The sequence below is a fragment of the Lemur catta genome, chromosome 2 (assembly GCF_020740605.2).
Source record: "Lemur catta isolate mLemCat1 chromosome 2, mLemCat1.pri, whole genome shotgun sequence".
Classification (NCBI taxonomy): domain Eukaryota; kingdom Metazoa; phylum Chordata; class Mammalia; order Primates; family Lemuridae; genus Lemur; species Lemur catta.
In genome coordinates this window covers 12,474,723-12,489,924 of record NC_059129.1, presented here as the reverse complement: position 1 = coordinate 12,489,924, position 15,202 = coordinate 12,474,723, and the positions used below count along the sequence as shown (strand labels likewise).

The 15,202-nt window shown below is 49.1% G+C and overlaps 1 protein-coding gene across 1 annotated transcript; it reads left to right on the top strand.

Annotated features, from left to right (window-relative positions):
- Positions 1-2,142: 2,142 nt before the first annotated feature.
- On the top strand, positions 2,143-6,899 carry ITPRIPL2 (ITPRIP like 2). Its single transcript, XM_045542689.1, has one exon. The coding sequence runs from the start codon at positions 2,660-2,662 to the stop codon at positions 4,271-4,273; it is 1,614 nt and encodes a 537-aa protein (XP_045398645.1). The 5' UTR covers positions 2,143-2,659; the 3' UTR covers positions 4,274-6,899.
- The last annotated feature ends 8,303 nt before the right edge of the window (positions 6,900-15,202 follow it).

Here is a 15,202-nt window from a genome sequence, read left to right as displayed (position 1 = left end):
TTGCTGTAACTTTCAGGAAAGTAAGTCCTTCTTTTCCTCTGCACTGAGGATAATGTGAGATTAGAGCAGACCTCCCAGAGAGTACAGCCCACTTAGAAGAAAGCAAAGTAGCGGAGGGAGAACTGGTCCATATAGCACTGCAGCACCTAGATCCAGCTGTACCTGAAGTAGGACCCCTCATGGACTTCTCAGTTAACATGATATGATAATTTTTTTTCAAGCAGTTTGAGCTATGTTTCTGTCACTTGCAACCTGAAGAATTTTGACTAATAAGACTATGGTCTCATAGCTAATAGGAACAGAGATGGGATCTGAGAGCAGGTCTGCTTAGTTCTCAGAGGCCCAATCCAGGATTTCTTGGGAGTAACCCAGGAGCCATCTTCTGAGACCTGGTTCCCAGTTAGCAGCTGGGTTATAACATTTTTAAGGCATTCACCCTTGCTCTTCTTAAAGAGCAGTGGGAACAAGGAAAGTGAAATGAGTGTGAATGAATAAAGACAATTATTTAGGCTGGGCACAGTGGCTCACACCTGTAATCCTAATGCTCTGGGAGGCCCAGGCAGGTGGATCGTTTGAGCTCAGGAGTTCGAGACCAGCCTGAGCAAGAGCGAGACCCCGTCTCTAACTAAAAATAGAAAGAAATTATATGGACAACTAAAAATATATATAGAAAAAATTAGCCGGGCGTGGTGGCACATGCCTGTAGTCTCAGCTACTCAGGAGGCTGAGGCAGGAGGATTGCTTGAGCCCAGGAGTTTGAGGTTGCTGTGAGCTAGGCTGACACCACAGCACTCTAGCCTGGGCAACAGAGCAAGGCTCTATCTCAAAAAAAAAAAAAAAAAAAAAAAAAAGGCAATTATTTAGATAAATCCAGATTATTTCAGGGAGTGGTCCCTGTTATGAAACAAAACATGCTTCCCAGGACTGAGGTTCCAGCGTAGGCCCTGACAAATGACCCAGAAAAATTCCCAGCAGATGAGGAAGGGACATTCCCTGGTCCCTGGGAGTCCTGCCCTCTGGCTTCCTTGGAGCCAGATGCCTGGGTTCAAGACACAGCTCTGCAAAGGCTGTGTGACCTTGGGCGGGCAGCTGAACCTTCCTGTGCCTCAGTTGCCTTCACTGGGAGAATAATAGTATCCATTTTATAGGATTAATGTGAGGAGTCCCTAGCACTCTGGGAGGCTGAGGCTGGATGATCGCTCGAGGTCAGGAGTTCGAGACCAGCCTGAGCAAGAGCAAGACCCTCCCCCACCCCGTCTCTACTAAAAAATAGAAAGAAATGATTTGGACAGCTAAAAATATATATAGAAAAAATTAGCGAGTCATGGTGGCGCATGCTTGTAGTCCCAGCTACTCGGGAGGCTGAGGCAGGAGGATTGCTTAAGCCCAGGAGTTTGAGGTTGCTGTGAACTGGGTTGATGCCACGGTACTCTAGCCCAGGCAACAGAGCGAGACTCTGTCTCAAAAAAAAAAAAAAAAAAATGTGAGGAGTGAACATGCACAACGTGATTACAACAGTGCTTGCACACAGGCCCTCTGTAAAACTATTAACAGTGTTATTATTCCCAAGGCAGGCTCCTCCTCATCTGGGTCTCAGACCAAATGTCACCTCTCAGTGATCCTCTGGCTTCCACAGGGCAGCCACCACCTTGTCACTTCCTCATACGGTTTGTTTCTTTCAGGGCACTTTCCTGCTCAGGGACTCTTCTTTTTTTAATTCATTTTTTTATTAATACAAGGCTGTGCGCTTCACGAAGGGCAGAAACTGCGCCTTATCAACTGCGATTTTCCCCGGCACCGTGTCTCCTGCCTCGTACATAGTAGGTGCCCAGTGAATATCGGGGCAGCAGCAGGCGGCAGGGGCCACTTCCGTCCCAGGGCCTGCCACGCCACCAGGGCTTGTTGGGGCGGGGAGGGCCGGGCAGCCTGGCTGCGCGCGCTCTTCTCCTTCCCAACTTTCCAGTGTAACTTCACGGGAGCACAACTCCAGAGGCTCCCTGGACAAGGCCACCGCCCCGGAATCGGGCTTTCTCAGTTCTGCCCTCGGGGAGGGAGAATGGGGGTGGCCCGCGGGAGGCCAGTCCCAAGCGCGTCCTGAAGTCCCTCCCGCCGCCCCGCGTCGCTTTAAGGCGGAGGCCGGGGAGGGGGCCGACCCCGCCCGTCCTCCCGCCGGCTCCGCGCTCGGCTCCAGACTTCGGCATTTCCTCCCCGCTTCGCTGGCGCGGCCTCGCCTCCCCTCGGAAGAGGAAGCTCCCGGGGTCCGAGTAACGGGAACGAGCGCGGAGGGGAGCGGCAGGAGCGCCGGCAGGGCCGCCCAGGGTAGGAGGCGAGCCGGGCCGGGCCAGAAGCTGGCCGAGGGCGGCGAGCCGGGGCGCCGGGCGGGGAGGGCGGCCCCGCGGGGCGCAGCGCGCAGCCGGCGCAGGGTGCGGCCCGGGGCCCGGGAGTGCAGGGCGGGCCGCAGCTGGAAGGAACACTTGAGCTGGGAGAGGAGGCCGAGCTGGAGGGCGGCTGCCCCCGGCCCTGCGAGGGGGGAGCCGCCGCCGAGGCGAAGGAGACGGGGACAGAAGGGCCGCCCGCGCGCAGCGCGCATGCTGGGCCGGGGGCTCCGCCGGGGCTCGCGCCCTGGGCTGCTCGGCCACCGCGGCCCCGGGCGCCCGGCATGTCGGTGCACTACACCCTCAATCTGCGCGTCTTCTGGCCCCTGGTGACTGGCCTGTGCACCGCCCTCGTGTGCCTCTACCACGTCCTGCGGGGAAGCGGGGGTGCGCGAGCCGAGGCCCCCGACGGCGCGGACGGCGGCTTCCCGCTGCTCAAAGCGGCCGCCCTGCTCCTCCTCGGCTATGTCCTCCTGCGCTGTCGCCACGCTGTCCGGCAGCGCTTCCTGCCCGCATCTCCCCGTCTGGGGGGCCACTCCGCCTTCTCGCCAAGACCCTTGCGAGAGCCGGGCCTCAGCATCTTGCTGGAGAGTTACTACGAGCACGAGGTACGCCTGTCTCCGCACGTGCTGGGCCACAGCAAGGCGCACGTGAGCCGGATCGTGGGTGAACTGGTGCGGGCTGGCCGCGCCCGGGGGTCCCCAGGCCCCATCCCAGGGGGAGCGCTGGCCTTGGCCTTCCGCGGAGACTTCATCCAGGTGGGCAGCGCCTACGAGCAGCATAAAATCCGCCGGCCCGACGGCTTCGACGTGCTGGTGCCGCTGCGCCTCCCGCCACTGGTGGCGCTGGAGCCGCGGAGCCTGGGCGCCGAGCCAGCGCTGGCTGCCGCGTTCAGCGCCTGCTTCGTTTGCGCCCTCAAGGCACCACCCTCGCCGTCACCGTCGGGGGCCTCAGGGGGCCACTGGCTCAGGGAATGCAAACCCTTCGCTGATGGCTTCTGCGTGGATGTGCGCGGGAGGCGCCACCTCTCTGCCACTCTGGTGCTGCGCTGGTTCCAGTCGCACTTGCAGCGCTCCTTGGCCACGGTGCGCTACAGTCTGGAGGGGCGCTGTCGGGTCAGTCTGACCCCAGGTGGTCTGGAGCAGCCTCCCACTCTACACATCCTGCCCTGCCGCACAGACTACGGCTGCTGCCGCCTTTCCATGGCGGTGCGTCTCATCCCTGCCGTCCATCTGGGAGACGGAGCCTTCCTTGTGGCGCCACCACCGCAACCTTTGCCCATTGGGCCCCTGTCGGAGTTCCCGGAGGGCCTGCGCACCGAGGCACTGTGGGGTGTGAACACAGCACGCCAGGAGCAGAAGCTACTGAGCTGGCTGCAGGAACGGGCGCCTCCAGGTGCCTGCTACCTCAAGTGCCTGCAGTTGCTTAAGGCTCTGCGAGACCTGGGTGCCCGTGGGCTGGATTCAACGGCTGCCACCCAGTGGGGACGCATCCTGTCCTCATATGTGCTCAAGACAGTGCTGCTGGCGGTGCTGCTGCGCAAGGGGTCCCCTGCACAAGGCTGGGACGAGGCACATCTGGGCGAGTGCTTGGAGGAATTGGTGCAGTTCCTCAGGGACTGCCTGTTGCGACGTCATACGCTCTTCCACTGCGTCCTGGGCCCTGGTGGGGCTGCCGCCGAGGTGGGCCCCCTGCCCAAGGTACTGCGCGAAGCCACCCCGGTTGACCTCCTGGCCGCTTTTGACGGGCACTCCCGGGAACTTGCAGCAGCGCGGTTGCTGTCCACGTGGCGAAGGCTACCCCAGCTTCTCCGGGCCTACGGGGGTCCACGCTACCTTGCCAGGTGCCCCCCACCCCGCAGTCAGCGCACCCAGGGGTTCCCTGAAGGGGAACCATAAACCCTGCAGCACCCCCACTTGGCCAAATGCTCCTAAATCCTCTCCCACTGAGTGGGTGAGGGGATGGCAATGAAGCCAGTTAAATGCAAGATTGCAGAAGGCATTAGAAAATTTGGAAGATGCCACAAGCTTTGGTGGCTTAAATGTCACCCCCGGCTGACAATCCTGTATACTTATGGCATCTTCTTCACACCCACTAGTGTGTCCTGGGCAAGCTATGGAAAACTCTGGAAAGGCTATGGACAATCAATGCTATGGACCAATCTACAAGTTGGTCCAAATGTTAGTTTGTGTGGAATGATTCTGTAGAAGTATCTAGCTTTTGGGCAAGTCCAGTGGAGGAAGCAAAAACTAGCCACAGGGAAAGTTCCTTCTCTCAGTTTTTAGACACAGATCTCTCTGTCCCAAAATTTTTAAAAAACGAATGTTTTTGACTTAACTACGTGCAAGGTACTAGGTTCCAGATTGTCTTTAAAAAAAAACAAAACTGAATCTTTATCCTTTATCCACAACTGGAATTAAGCTTATAATCTAGGGGTTAATGTTCTGAGGAACATAATTTCCACTATTCAAATTAATATTAATGTATTTTTCAAATGGTGCAATCACAGGTGTTTGACAGGATTGTCAAAAATTAAGTCACAGGTGGCGAGAGGCAATCAAGAGTCGGTTAGAAACACTTCCAGAGCAAATAGCACTTTATTTTGATCAATTCTCTCCTTTTGTGGTAATTGCTAGCACCAAGTGTTGCATCTGAAAGGGAGGCCAGTTACATTTATTATTAAGAAATTTGCAGCCTTGAAAAACAGCCAACATGCATGCTTAACATCCCTGCAGGCAGAAGCTAAGCTATATACCCATCAGTCAACACCAGTTCATTGAGTGCCTACTGTGTATGAGCCAGGCACGGTGCAAAGTAGCCTTAAAATGCATATTCAAGACAGCACTGGGTGAGGGCATAAAACATGTTAGGTCTGGAGAAAGATGTGTTTTAGGCTTTGCCTATAAAGGTGTTTCTCCAGGGCTTCCTGCTGGCTGGAGAAACCTTTTTTGTTTGAAGGCTTTTTAGCAAACTCCTTTGCAAAGAGATTTCTTTCTGAACTTAATGAGCTAATAATGAAAAGGAAATGCCTGCTGCAGTGCCTAGCATGTAGTTAGTGCTCTCAATCAATGCTAGTGATGATTAGTGTTTGGAAGGTTCTTCTCCCTTGCCCAGGAAGCCTCCTGTGGTCCCATGAGGCTAACTTTGAGCTGTTGACTCAGCACAGGTCTTAAAAAACATTTCACTTAGAGTTCAGTGTCTTGGGCTTTATGCTTGCAGATAGTTACTCTGTGGTCAGTGGGCAGAGGAGACAGCCCTCGCTGGCAGTCTGCTCTTTTTTTCTCTTTGGGCATAAATATCACCGGGTTGGGTATATTTTGTAGCCAGCAGGAGTCCATTCTGGAATCTTTCCTGTCATCCCAAATTTCTAACGGCCCTCAATTGCAGTTCAGAATGGTCTGTCATCTGCTTGCCTGATTGGAAATGCAGCCAATCCTGGTATTATTGGGATTTAAAAAAAGAAACAAAAAACAAAGACATGTACTTCCTTAGACTCAAAATAGTATAACGTGGAAGACAGAAATAGCTATGTCAATAGGGCCATTGTTTAATTTCTGAGCTTCTTTGAAAGAACTCCATAAATCTTTCTTTGGGGGCCTCATTTGGTCACTGTGGGAAATCATTGTGAATAAGTGATTTACAGGGAATCCTTCTCACCAGAGCTGCGTAGACTTCTTATATATATCCTTTGCAACCTTAGGCTGAAAGAGAAACAGCTGCAAATGTGCTGTTTCTTTGTGGTCCTCTTGGGGACAGTTCCCCACAAAGGTCATTCCTAGCTTTAGAGGTCAATGTTAGGTCATAAGGTACTACACTGAGCTATGGGATCAGTCCAGCAACTTCCTGCTTAGAAACTGCACACTATTTTTTTAAATTAGTTTTTAAAGTAAATGCCAAGAATAGATTTTTTTATGTATGCATATATATATATTTTTTCCATACTTAGCCACAATTTCCCTTGTACTCATTGGAGTGGGGGACAGTGAGGCTATTGGAGGGATCATAAAGCTTTAAAAGCTGAGTTTTCCAAATATTTCTAGCTGAGTCAGTGAGTTCCTTTTTTAAAAAATAGTATTTTGAAGTATAAGTCTGGTAACATACTGTTCTTGTAGTTTTCTTGTTTTTTTTTTTTTTTTTAGGTTAATTACCCAAAGCCTCGTCCATCCTCAAGGTTTTTAAATTTTATTTTTTTAATGGGGCATTGTATTTGTGAATTTTAAAAATATTAATGTTTTATTTAAATGCCATGCTGAGCAATTGTTCTCTGTACATGGTAACCAAAACTTAGAGATTTCGATCAATTTTGATCAATGTTTAGTAAGCCAAAACCTGTACTGTGTACATATGAAAGAATACGGCGCATTAGCCAGGTGTGATGGTTGCCCAAGGCACTTAAGCTCACTTCTGTATTTTATTTGGGCTCCGTCATGTCCTTTCATGGGAAATGTACACATTTTTGGTGTATGCCTGGTACTGGAGATTCATACATGCAAATATTCTCATACAAGAAGGCACAACAACCACCCCAGTTGTCCGGCCAGTGCCCAAAGAAAATGTTTTGGGGGAAGATGATTCAGCCGTTTGGTGGCGAAACACCCTTCAGTAACGCCCACTGGCCAGTCTTGGGAGCTTTCCTGGCATGCTCGTGGGCTGAGAGATGTTTTTTGCAAAAAGAAACTGAAGCTGAAAAAAGGGAGAATTCAAGTGAACCGAAAGAAATGGGAAAGAGGACTTAAGATGGAAGTGAAAGGAAGAAGGGAGATGGGGAAACGAGGTGAAAATTACGTGAGGGTGCGGGAGGTTTGGGTTAGGATAGGAAGCGCTTATGTAGGTATGTGCTATTTCCAGCCAGGGGTCGCAAACTCAGCAGGCTGCAGACACAAGGGGGGAGGCAAATACGGGAAGAGGTGGGAGGTGGGAACTGTGCCCACTTTAAAGGGGCAGCTGCTACTCAGCTCCATGCAGGAAAAAAAAGGGAGGGGGGGAGGCTGGAAATCAGGATTTTTTTGAAAAGTGAAACTTGCTGGTTTTTAAACAAATAAATTTAAAATGTCTTAAACACCACGTGGTGGAGCCTGCGGCCCATTTGCGACCCTTGCCTTATGCAGTTTACAACCCCAAGTATGTATAAGGTTCTGTTTTTTGTTATGGATATGGTGGTGAAATGTATAGTTGGGAATATATTTTACATCTTTCTTTCTCAGAGCTAAGTTTTATTGTAGAAACAAACCAAAAAAAAAGAAAATTAACAGGGCCACAGATAACACTTAACGCACAATTCCCAGAAGGACCCTAGATCCTGGAGCCCTTCTTTTCCAGTCAGATCCTACATCTAACCCCTTGGGGCCAGTTCTTGGCATTTCCTTCCGGGTGATTTGGGGTAAATTTCTTGGCTCTGTTGGGGTTTGCAGATGAGTAATCTGGAAGGATTGCAGAATAACTCGTTTCTTTGTAATTTATTCTTATTTAAAATTACTTTTTTGGGAGTGGTATCCTAGCCTGTGCCTTTGCAGTGGTAGTTGGCGGCTGTGAACACCAGAAACAGTGCTGGGGTTTTGAATGGGGGCAAGCTTCTTAGGCTTGTACCATTCCCACCGCCAAGAACACTGCTCGGATCAGACTTCATTCCTGAATGTCTCTATCCTTTTCTGACTCAGAGGCTCCCACCAAAATTGACATCCTACCACAACGAAGGAATTAACCTCAAGTGCTTCCAAAGCATCTCATTTAACCTCATGGAGGAAGTCACCTTTTCTGTAACATGTGGCTTTTGACCTACTCACATGAAGGAACATTGTTACCTCCCTCTCCAGGGGTGGAGAAAATGAACCTCATTAGCATTTCCAGGGTCCCTCAAGAGGGAAACAAGTTTGGTGTTATCATCCTGGTGTTTGTTAGTTTTTTTTTTTTTTTTAAATCGCTTGTCTATTACTTAGACACAGCTGTTTATTTTTTCTGCCTACTTAGCACACGATTAGGTGGCGATAAAGCAAGTATAAGGTGGTTGAAAGTGAGTGTGCAACCATGTACACAGAGAGACTAGGCTAAAATATGCAGCCCAATTATATATACTGTAATCTGGTTTTTGAAGTCCAATATTCAGGAATATTTTCAGCCATTTTTCCTTTAAAAAAAAGTGCCTTGATTCAGTTGCTTGACTTAAAACATTCCTCCTATTTTATTGTTATTTTTCATTAATGTGTCTTTTGACCCCAAACTGTGTATTAGGATGCAGTCTAGTGGCTGCTGTCCTAGCGTAAGTTTTGTTCCAATGACAGAGACCAAAGAGTTAATCATATATGGTTCAGCTGCTACAATTGTGTGATTAAAATGCCTTTTAATCACACCAAATTCCCATGGGCTGCCATTCATTTTGTATTTCAGGTTGGAGTAAATTTGCACTTTTAATCACATGGGTCATTTGGGGACCTTGTTCTTTTATATTTTGCTTTATTAATAAAGGAACTTGTAGAAACCTCTGGACTGAACGTCACATTTGGGGAAGGCTCTCATCTTCCTGGGGTTCTTTGCATGAGCCTCAACTGCTTTTGGCATCTGGGTGTTTGGGGGTCCTTGGCCATTCAGTAAAGCTGGGGATGAGTGTAAGAATTAGCTCCGTACACAGGTGGGAAAATGCCAGCTCATAGCCCTGCAGGCGTGTACCCTGGGAGTTTTTTCCTTATCTAAAGCCTTCTGCCCCCGCCTGTCCTCTCTGCCTCACTCCCTCACCCCTAAACACAATTCAAGTCTTGGTCTGTGGCTCAAGAATTTTGTCCAGAAATCTCTTAGGCCCTCGGGCCCTCTCGAAGTGGTAAACATTTGCTAATATGAAAAACCACCAGGCTTAGCATGAGATGGAATCTTGGAGACTATGTAGGGCTGTTCAGAGCCTTAGGGCCAGGTGAAAGTTGAGGGAAACCTGCAGCCACAGGCTGGTTAAACCGTAGTTGTGTAGGACACTTGCCCAGGGGAAAGTTGGTGGAGTGTCTTCCCTTTCATTTTCAAAAAGTAATGCTGACCCAGGGCACTGAAGATATGCATGCACAGGGGGGGCAAGACCAACATGTCCTTTCTCTTATGAGCTCACAAACAGTAAGGCAGGAGATTAAAGCAGCCATTTCCATACAGTGTGGTGGGTGCTGGGTAGGGCAAAATTTACAAAGAGGGGATCCCCATGCAGGGTTTTAGGGAAGGCTGCTGGGAAGAAATGATGTCTAAGTTGAGATCCAAAGATAGGCTGGAATTAGCCAAGTGAAGGGAGTTAGGCAGGAAAAGAATATATTGAATGCAGAGGTGAAGGGAATATTCCAGTTTGGCTGGAAGGTAGAGGTGTGGGGGAGAGGAGGGGAGGGGTAGGAAGGCACAGGCTACAGGGGTTTGGAAACCAGAGCTTCTCAAGCTCAAGTGTGCAAATCACTTGGGAGTCTTGTTAGAATGCAAGCTCTGGTTCAGCAGGCCCTGAGATTCTGCCTTTCTATGAAGCTCCCAGGCGATGGTAATGTTGCTGGTCCAGGGGCGTCCTCCCCACCCCCACCAAAAAAACCCTGCAGACCACGCTGACAGTTTGGACTGATCCCACAGGCACTGGCGAAATCGCTTTTTAATTTTTTTTAGTTTTGGAATATTACGGGGGTACAAATGTTTTGGTTACATGGAGCGAATCATTTTAGACAAGGAGTGGAAGTGTCACATTGGAGCTTGGCTCGCTCTGGCTGCAGCGTGGAGAATGCAGGGGTTGGCAAACTACCATCTGAGTATTCATTTTTGTAAATAAAGTGTTACTGGTGCACAGCCACGCCCATTCACCTATGTACTGTTTATGGCTGCTTCCACCCTACATAGGCAGGGTTGAGTAATTGTGACAGAGGCCACAGGACAAGTTAGAGACAGAACGTGCTTTAACACTAAGACCTGTCTTCGAATCTTGCAACCTGCACTTCCCATATGTGTGTGTCTCTCTGCAAGTTATCCAATCCTCTCTGAACCTGGATTCCCTCATCTGTAAAATGGCATTAATAATGGAACCTTACTCATAGGATTGATTTAGGATTAAGTGAGATTTTGAATACAGAGTGATTGGCACATATTAAGCACCCAGTACGAGTCAATGTAGAAGTAATTGTGGGAATGGAATGTTCGTGTGGTCTCTGTCTCCCACCTCTTCATCTGCTAGCTTTGCTCAAGCTTATTCTTTCTCCAATGCAGGGTCTGTTTCCCTATTGTCCACCCACAACCATCTCTCTGCTACTCAGCTTTTGTTCATCTCTTTCCTTGATGCCTGTGGCATTCCCCACTATGAAAAGGTTTTACTCTGGGTGCTACAGTAGGCTGGTTAACACAAATCGTCCCTTTTCTCCAACCCTTCCTAGACCTATGCCCTTTGCAAAGTCACTTTGCAGTCTCTCACATCAAGAAGGGGAGCCTTTTTTGCCTACCCCTTGAATCTGGCTGGCATGGCTTGGTGACTTTCTTTAGTCAACAGAATGTGGTGGAAGGGATGTGGTGCTAATTCCATGGCTTCAGGCATCCTTGTCTGTTCCTTATTGTTCTCTTGGAAGGCTGAGGGAACAAGGCCATGGGAACAAGTACACTCATTGCTGGGGGATGAGGGGTCACATGGCTCAACCCTGTCCCTAGAACTGACAGCCAGCTAACTGTGAGATATGTCAATGAGGCCACCCCAGACCAGCCTCTCTGCCCTCTCCCCACGCCCACAACCCACCTGCCGCCTGACTGGCGGAAACACCTGAGCAAGCCCAGCCAAGATCACCCGAGCCCGGCCCAGTTCTGCAGAACCTTCCTGCTGAGCAATAGAAGTCACCGCTGAGATGGATATCACTGATTTAAGCCACCGAGTTGGTGGCAGTTTGTTGTTCGGCAATAAAGAACTGACTCGGATGCTTAGGAAAATCTGGCACACAAAGGCTGCCGCTGGACTAGATTATGGGCAGTCCTCGACTTCTGTGCATTTGACTTTCAAACAGCCAGACTTTTATGCAGGTGCTTGATTGTGTAAAAGTCAAAACCACCTTCACCACAGCACATCCAGGTTTCCCTCATCAATTGAAGCACAGTGGGGTGCTTGGTCCACCACTCAGTGGTTGACTTGTGGCACTGTCGCCATCTCTGTGCAAAGCGTTTGCACAGCTGTTTGAATATGTTCGTTCCTGCATTTGGCTTATCTTGTAAAAACAAATGGAAGCTGAGAAAATGAAAGTGCTGATTGGGTGACAAGATGCCACAGGTCTCAAAGGTAATACAAGCAGGACAATGATTCGGTGTGCCCAGTGTGACTAAGCCACAGCCTGTCTCATGCTTACTGGTGTTAAGGAGGTAGATGGTGCGTTCAGTTTTAAAGGAGAACAACAATGAAGAGCATATAGGAAACTGTATCAGTTAGGAATACATTCGGCCACACTTTATGAAAACCTAGCCTATAGTGACTTAAACAAATAGAGGCTTGTTCTTCTCATGCAGCCAGCAGACTGGGGATGAATCAGGGCCCAGGCATCTTTTTGCTCTGCCATTCCAGGTACTTTTGCTTTTATCTTCATGTTTGTCCTGTCAAGATCCCACAAAGGCTGCTATAATTCTAGGCATTGTGACTTTGTTTAAAGAAGGGAGAAGAGCGAGTGCATTAGGGAACTCACATCTCATTGGCCAGAGTGATGTCACATGACCACTCTTAGCTGCAAGGGAAGCTGGGAAAGAGAGCCTGGCACATGGCATATAGCAACCCTGAGCAAAATATGAAGAAAGAATGGGTATTTCTAGGTAAATAAGAGTCTGCCGCAGAAATACCAGAAACAAATAGCCGAAGATTGTGTCAAAAAAATGAGAGGTAATTAGGGAACTTATCATTCCATAATTGTGTCATTTATACTTGTCGAAGTCTTAGGGTATAGTAAATGCTCCATAATAAGGATTGAAGTCACAGTTCCACCATTCACTGGGTATATTCTTTTGGGCAAGTCAGTTGAGTTGTCTGGGCATCCATCCCCTCATTTGCAAAATGAGGGTGATAATCCCTTTTTTTATAGGTTCGTTGGGAGAATCAGAGAGTGATGCATGTGAAATTGAGAAGTGTTATCCAAACATTAGTTGTGTTCTCTCAGGAGTAGTGCGCTAGCATCTTTGGAACCACAGGAAGGTGAACCAATTTCTTAAGAGGGGTTTACCCTTAGGCACCTCTGCCCAACGTCTCCCTGCCACCCAACTTCCTTCCCTACAGGACTGTGAATGAGTCTGCAGTGGGGAATGTTTGTTGTACTTGTCCCCAGAAGGGAGAAGATCCAGTGAGAGGATCAACCACCCCCGTATCTTGTTCTTGCTTCTAAAGTGTGTCATCTTCTTGTGAGATTTCTCCCCAGTGTGATTTTCATTACTTGAGTTCTGGGCAGAAAGCTTACGCTAGTGTTTCTCAATTCTGATTCTATAATGATACGAGAGGGGCTTTGTAAATATCTGTGCTTGGGACCCCATCCTAGACCAGTGAGATCAGAGCTTCTGACGGTGCAGAGCTCCCTCACAATTTCAGAGTGCAGCCAGGGTCGTTGACCACTAACTTAGGTCAGACGGCCCTCTGGAACCTTCCAGTGGGATACTTGTGGTCTGTCCACTAGGTGTTGTGGAACCACCAGCTGGTGTGTGAGGCTTTGCTTCGTGGCAGAGACAGACAGGTGATGGGGTGATGGTGGTGGCAGCGAAATAAAATTCTAGGCTAGAGCTCTTCAGCTAAGAGACACGAGGCAAAATGTCATTGCCAAGCAGGCGTAGGACTTAACGCCATGGGCAGTTCCGCCTTTTTCCAACCCCAAAAAGAAGGAAACAATTTTTAAAAAAAGGCATCAGAGTCATCCTGAAACTTCATAGCAAAGAAAAGCTTCTACATTCAGAGGGACGGTGCCCTGGTTCTTTTGGTCTTGCAGCCTGGAGAGAACACAGGTCAGATACAGCCTGTCTTCACAAAATGCCGCCTTTTTTCATGAATATTCAACAGTTTTGCCCACATTGTCTCAATCTCTTCTCTCCTCTTTGGGTGTAGCGACTCTGAGCTGGCTCTTAAAAAAAAAAATTAAAAGTCCATCAAGGCACCTTCCAATAACACCAGGAAGAAAACCTAGGAGCCCCACTGCATGCCAGACCCAGGCTAAAAGCTTTTAAGGACCTTATCTCTAAAAAGATTTTTATCTTCGTGGTTTATTCAATCATTGGTCTCCTTGAATTCAGGAGCTATGCCTCTGATGGGCAACTATCAATCCTTATCAAAATGAAACCATTAAAACATATTTCAACCACGGAGACAAATGGCTATGGCATTTGGAGATGGGAAGCCTTCCGGATCTTGCATGGCGAGAAACTGCAGGCTGGAAACACTGCTCCATATTTTAAGCAAAGGATTTGTGATAATTATTTTTTTTTCTCTGATAAAAATCTGGTTTTCAAAAAGCAGTCAAATTGGTATGGATCCCACTCTGCAAGTCCTGAAAGTACATTTGGATTCCCTGTCGCTAAACCCAGACCCTAAGACCAGCCATGAAGTCTGTCCCCGCCCCCATGCGGCAGAGACACTTCTGCCTGCTGCATATCCGTGAGTAACCCCCTACCTCCCAGCCACCCTGCAGCTAGGCAGGGCCAAGGGACTTGTTCTGACCAATGGCTAGGGAGCAGAGGGACGTATGCATGGTCCTGCAGAGGCAATGAAACCACGTGTTAAGATGGTGGCATCACAAGATGGAACTGAGTCACTCCAAAGAGAACAGTAGCCCCCAAGAGTCATCCAACTCATACTGGAATTTGCATGAGTCAGAAATAAACTTTTGTGATGTTAGGCCTCTGAAACAAAACGTTGAAGTTTTTTGTTACTGAGGCATAGCCCAGCCTAACCTGCCCAATACAGCAGAATGCTAAAGAGAGCTCCTATCATAACTCTATCTTGGAAGACCCCACTGGGCGCCAGTAAATGATCCCTGAGTGCCAACCATGTGCCAGGCTCTGTGCTGGCACTGAGGAGAGAGTGGTTAGCAAAACAGACATCGTCTCATTTGCCTACAGCTTACAGTCTGCTGGAGGAGACAGTCGCTTGTCACATAAGCGTGCCAATGAGTGCTAAATAGCTAACACAGGTAAATGCTTCGAAGGAAAGAAACCAGTTTCTATGACACTTTAAATCAGAGGGACCTAGTGCAGCCTGGGGGATTAGGGAAGGCTTCCCTGAAATCTTGAAGCCCAGCACACTAGCCCATGGAGGTCCGTGTCAGGGTGTCACCTTGTAGAGCACTTACCGAGTGCAAAGCTCTGTGCCAAATGCTGGACACACGCGATTTTCATTTGATCATTGCAACAGTCCTAGGAGCTGGTGTTAATATCAGCCCCATTTTACAGATGAAGAATTGAGGCTCGGTGAGATGAGGTCATATGCCCCAAAGCCGTTTGGTAAGGAACTACAACCAGGGATTTGAACTCACATCTGCTAACTCCGTAACTAATGCTCCCTGCAATTCTGGCCTTTGCAAACGCAGCCAAGGAAGTTAGTCATACAGGAAGTAGCCCCTCAGGAGTCTCACAGCAGGAGATCAAAACGAAACAAGCAGGCAGATGTTTACAAGTGGCCTGGAAAAGCCACCCACTGCAGGAGGCGGGAGAGCTTTCTCCCTCCACCCCCCACTCTTCCTGCAACGCCCCGAAAAAGCTTCCTTTTTCAGTTTTACAGCGTGCCCTCCCCGCCTCCTTTCCCCCAGAGGGCTGACTTCATCCTCCTTTTGCAGATGGGAAGGCGTGGGCCGCCCGCAGTAGCCCAGCCACCAGCGGTGGCTTCTCCTCAATCA